Genomic DNA, 5484 nt, shown 5'->3' on the forward strand with positions numbered 1-5484 from the left:
GTCCCCAGCAGACGGAGGGACTGGCTGCAGGAAGAAGCCCTTAGCAGCCAAAAAGCAGAGGGACCATTTTCCTGTGTCTCCCAAATTCATGCTCCTCAAACCAGGTGTTTGCTCTGGGAGAGGTAAGAGGGGGGTGTGGGGTCCCCCCGCCCAGGGGACCTGCAAGGGACACCTGCATGTCGGCGCAGCTCCCTGGGTGTCGGGACCTGCAAGACCTGGGCTGAGACCCACCAACTCGTCTCATGCCATACTGGGCGATGGGGAGAGAAGGAGATGAGGCCGGCGGGGCCCGTCGTGCCCAGCACCCGCAGCCCATTGGAGGTGCCGGGGGGAGACGGGGTAGCTTTGCCGCTCCGGGAAGCAGAGGGACGGCCGGGGCAAGGGGGAGTCCGCCCGACATTTCTTCTCCCCTCTGGCAGCCGCGTTGCCATGCCAGTAGCGCCGTTGCCATGCCGGTACAGCCGTTGCCATGCCGGTACAGCCGTTTCCATGCCGGTACTGCTGTTGCCAGGCTACGCTGAGAGTGTTGGAAGAGGATGTCGGGTTGCTTTGAGGATGAGGGAGATGGGAGATGAAGCCGGGGTGATGCCGTGTCCTCTGAATCCCACCTCGCTGCCAGCCCAGGGACCTGCCGGGTACGGGCTGGCTTGGGGGGGCCAGGAGGTGACAGAAGTGTCATTGCCCGTGGGAGCTGGTGTGATGGGCGGCAGCCCCCAGGGCTGGGTCCTGTCAGGTCGCTGGCCTTGCGGCGATCCCCTGGCATGGCTCAGTGCTCAGGGCGCTGGAGGGATGACCTGACAGCAGCCTGGTATGTCCATGGTGGCGTTTTAGCAACCGGATTTATAAAGTCGTGAAATAGAGAAGCCAGGATTATTTGACAAGCCCCGTTGAACACATGGGCCTGGAATCGTGCTGGGTTGTAGCCCCTTCCTTAACTTCCTTTCCTGCACCATCCTGGACCGTGGTCCTGCTCTCCTAGCCTACAGATGTTCAACTGGCGGGGCTCATAGCCAGCCTCATCCCCACTCCCTGACCGTAACATACACACTTCAATTCTGCACCGTTGAAGCGAGCCAGAGACCCTTGAGGCACTCCTGGCTGCAAGTTTCAGGGGCTTTCTAGGTTAGAAATGATGCTCCCCTTGCAAACATCCTCCTGGGCTGGAAGGTCCGGAGGGCAACGCAGGTTCCTCATCTCTGCTCCCCATGCACGGAGCAGCCTGCAGGCTCCCACAGCTTCACACGCCAGGTGGGTTGGGATGTTTGTGGCCCAGTTACACTGCAAAAATCTTTGCAGAGCGGGGAGAAGAGTTGCAACCTGCAGGTCAACGAGGCAGGGTGGCCCAGCTGAAGTATCGGCAGGAGTTGCGGCTGCATGTGCTTGACTTGCTCTTCACCGTCCTGCCGTCAGCCCCTAAAGCACAGGGTGACCCCAGGAATTAGGTTTGGTACCTGTTGGCTGTGGGAGTGGCGTACGTGGTGGGGTCCCTTCCTTCCCGGGAGAAGGGATTCATCCCAGAGGATGCCTTTCATTTTTTGTTGTGCCCCAGGTGCTTACAGTGAGAGCACTGCTGTGCCGGGACGGGCCTCAGGATAGATGCCACATAGTGGGGTCTTTTTTCCACCTTTCCCTCCCCACCGATAAAAATTCACCTCGTGGGCACTGAGGCAAATTTTTGCACGGCCCGTCTGTCTCCCAGCAGCCGGCCCAGTGCAGCCCGTCTGCCAGCACGGGGCTGGCCCCGGCGTGGGAGCAGCATGGCACCGAGACCAGCAGAAATAGCTCCCGCACACAGCCCGCCGTCCAGCTGCCGGCGTGTCGCGGGAGGGCAGGGACGGGGCTGTGCGTGCCTGGGGACCTGCCCTGTGCAGGCAGCTGCCGGGTGTTTTTCCATGCATCGGGGATGCTGGCTGTCCTGCAGTGCTAATGGCATGTCTCCGAGCCAGCGCCTGGCTGTGGGGTTGGGGCCAGGGCAGCACACCCCCTTGGCTGCAAGTATTTTCTCCCCAAAAAGTAAGCCAGCAGCTCCCACTCCCCCAGCTCTTGTGCTGTTTCCCGCCAGCCCGGTACCTAGTGTCCCTCTGGTGTAGAGGGGGAGCGCTGCTGGAACATCCCACCCAGCCTCCACCTTCCCCCGCCACCCATCTCCTTCCAGCCCCCCTCCCTCCGCCCCCGCGCTCCAGCCTAAATAATTCCTCCTCTGCCTGGCGGTGTGCAGACTGCTCTCCTGTCCTTCCCTTAGTCATCGCTCAGCCGAGCGAGAAGATATAGTTGCGTGTGGCTCCTCGCGGATCAGTCACTCCAGCCCCCGGATCATTTCGCTGCTGGGTCGTGGGGTGCCCCGTGCCGAACACGAGGTGCCTCCCCCTTTACTACCCCCATCGTCGCTGCCAGAGCCCCTAACCCCTGGCCCCGGGAGCGAGCGGCCCCGTCGATAGCGGGTGGGTTGGCAGATGACCCAGACGGGGCTCCGTGTCCCTGTCTGGCTGCAGTCTGGGTGCCTCTGCCTGTGCCTTTCTGGGGTGGCTCAGATCCAAACCCCTGCTTTCCAGGTGCCCTGGCCGCCTTCCTCCTTCCCTGGCCAGCCAGGGTATGCCTTGGCCCCGTGGGGCTCCCAGGTTAGTCCTGGACCGATGCCTTGTTACCGCTGTCCCCATCAGGTGCCTTGACAGGGGACTTTGGGGAGGCAGAGGGGACTGTGTGTGCTGGCTTTCAGGTCCAGGGGCGCATCCCAGATGGAGAGGGGATGCTGGGGTGCACGGCACATGTCTGGTGTGAGAAAGGATGCTGGGGCACGCAGGGACATGCCTGGCACCATACAGCTGTCCACTGGGCTACCCAGAGGGACCGTCAGTGTCTGCTCTGATGCCAGCCGTGGGGCTTGGATCTGCACAGCCAAAATGGGAAGGCAGCTCCTGCCCTTCGCCGTACCCCAAACCATTTCCCTCCCCACCTGATTCGGCAGCCGATGGCCCCTGCCACACCAGCCCTGGCGCTAAATAGCGGCTGCTTAGGGACCAGCAAGGTGCGGGCGGCTGTGGAGAGGGGAACAGTGGGACACGGGAGCCCCAGAGAGCCCACGGCTGGGGCCACCGTCCCCCATGCCACCTCCTGGTCCCGCTGCAAGGCCAGGGCACTAGGTGCAGAGAGGTGCAGAGGGAGGCACCCAGGACTTGTAGTGTTAATACGTTGCTCCCGTATGGCCTTGCACCAAGGCAGGAGAGGACCCGGACACCCTGCCCGGGTGCTGCATGGTTGCCAGGATGAGTCACAGCAAAGCTGCTGCGGGGAGCAAGATGCTCACTGTGCCCGGCACCACACCGTGCCCCCCCCTCATCCTGGGGCTGCCTCTGCACCCCTTGCACCACGCAGGCACCCCGTGTCCCCACGCATAGCTGTGCTGCGGGGAGGAAAGCGGGAGCGAGCGTGCCGGGAACAGGAGGCAGCGTCTGGCAGCCCCGCGCTGTGTCAGGGCCACCGAGCCGGCAATGTGGGGGTGGCGGGAGCCAGCGGCACGGCATGCCGGCGGGAAGCCACGCACAGTCCCCTGCGTGGGCTCCCGTGGGTGGCCCAGGCCGTGCGCATCCTCCCGGGAGAGGAGCACACCACCTCCATGCTGGAGTGCCCGCGGGGTTGTGTCCTGTCGAGGCAGCTCGTCCTGATGCTCCTGGCAGTGTGCTAGGGGAGGTGCTGGGGAGGGGACCCCATTTCCCCGCTCAGGTCCCATACGGCTCCCTCCGGGCTGCCCTGTGGACCCAAGCAGCATGTGGCCGGTCCCAGCAGGTGCTGGTGGGCATCGCTGTCCCTACCCCTGTCACCACGCCCAGTGCCTGGCTGCACTTCCATCGCTTGAGCATCCTTCCCAGCCCTGTGGCAGTGCCGGGTGCGGACAGACCCTGTGGCTGTTTGGGGGGCGCAGTGGCTCTGTGCAGAGGAGGGGGTGCCCAGGGCTCCTGCCAGGGGAGACGGAGCAGAGGGGGCTCCAGCTCCCCGTGCATCTCATGGGGAAGGGGTGCTAGACCCGAGGGAGCCCTGGGCCAGTCCCTCTTCTCCAAGGCCCAGGGTCTCCCAGCTCCCAGGTGCTGCAGAGGATGGAGCCCACCCCAGACAGTGGGAGCCTGGGGCTGCCCGGGCTGAGTCCCAGCTCCTCACGCAGGGTGCGTGGCCCAGCACTCACCTGCCACAGGCACATAACCATGGAGGAGGGGGGTGCTATGGGGCGGAGATTGGAGTCAGAGCTGGGTTTGGGGCAGGAGGAGAAGGGGGTCACAAACCACCCTACAAAATGATTTCTGGGGGCTGAAATGAGTTCCTGCATCCCTCCTCCCTTGCGTGCTCTGATGGCTGTGGGACCGGCGGCTGGGCATGAGGATAGAGGCATGGCCGGCGCGGTGATGCCAGCCCCTCCGCTCCACTGGGGCGGCCTGGTGGCATGCTCCTCTCCCCCGCTGGCCATGCCGCCACGTGCCCCCATCCCCGGTGTGGCGGCCAGGGATGGCTGTGCGGTGTGCAGGTCCAAAAGTGGCACCACCTGCTCCCGGTGTGGTGCAGGGGCGACACCCTGCGGCCACCTCTCTGCTGGGGGACACACACACACACTTTTCTTACGGCCCCTCGCACCCCTCCCCAGCCCTCTCGCCCCCCCAGTCCGCCCAGAGGTCTCTCCAGAGGGCCCTGGTCCCTCTAGGGACCCTGGCTCGGGGTGGGAGTCACTTCTGGGTGGTCCAACCTCCTCATCTCAGCTCTCTGCCCCAAATCCCCTCGGCTTCCCCCCCTCCTCACCCTGCTCGCATCTGGGGGGGACGTTGCTAAACGGGATACTTGCCCCCGCTTTGCATGGTCACTCCTGCTCTGGCCTGGGAGGGGAAGGACGGTTGGGGCCACCAGGGTGGCACTGCCTCCAGGAGCTGTGGCTGTTGCTGTCACTGTCACACGCTGCCCAGAGAACCCCCTTTTCCTGCCGGTGGTCCTTGGCTGGTCCTGTGACAGTGATGGGATGGGGCTCTGACATCTTGCCCCAGCGACGGCCGGGTGCCACGGCTCACGGTGACACTGTCTCAGCCCAGTGGGTCACCCCCTGTCCCCCCTCCCCGCGTCAGCACAGCTCCCCGCAGACGTCCCCGAGGCTCGGCTGGCTCTGGTGCGGGGCACACGGCGGTCACCTCCCGTCTGGGGCACACCAGAGCTGATGGCGCCTGGCCGAGCCCAGGGGAGCCCCGGGGACACGCAGAGGTGCCCGGGCTTGGAGGAGGGTGCTATCCTGCACCCCGGGGTGCAAAGCCGAGCACCCATCTTCCCCCCAAGCGGAGTTTTTTTGGGGTGGGTGGCAGCCCTGTGCAATGGCCGTGCGTGCCAGCAGAGGGTGCCACCTCCCCGCGGAGCGGGGCACTGCTACCCCCTGGAGCCCCCATGGGACAGCGGGGACACCCTGGGCCGGCCAGGGCGGGCAGCACGAGGTGCTCCGGGGCCCTTGCAGACGGCAGG

At 65.0% G+C, this 5484-nt stretch overlaps 1 protein-coding gene across 1 annotated transcript in view; it reads right to left on the reverse strand.

The window, feature by feature from the left end:
• Window positions 1-3716: 3716 nt before the first annotated feature.
• Window positions 3717-5484, reverse strand: part of PHF24 (PHD finger protein 24) — a 17520-nt gene continuing 15752 nt past the window's right edge. Inside the window, exon 6 of the mRNA XM_009288254.2 lies at window positions 3717-3747. Within this exon, the coding sequence (XP_009286529.1) occupies window positions 3717-3747 (31 nt within the window). The remainder of the gene's footprint in view (window positions 3748-5484) is intronic.

Source organism: Aptenodytes forsteri, unplaced genomic scaffold, assembly GCF_000699145.1.
Source record: "Aptenodytes forsteri isolate BGI_AS27 unplaced genomic scaffold, ASM69914v1 Scaffold201, whole genome shotgun sequence".
Classification (NCBI taxonomy): domain Eukaryota; kingdom Metazoa; phylum Chordata; class Aves; order Sphenisciformes; family Spheniscidae; genus Aptenodytes; species Aptenodytes forsteri.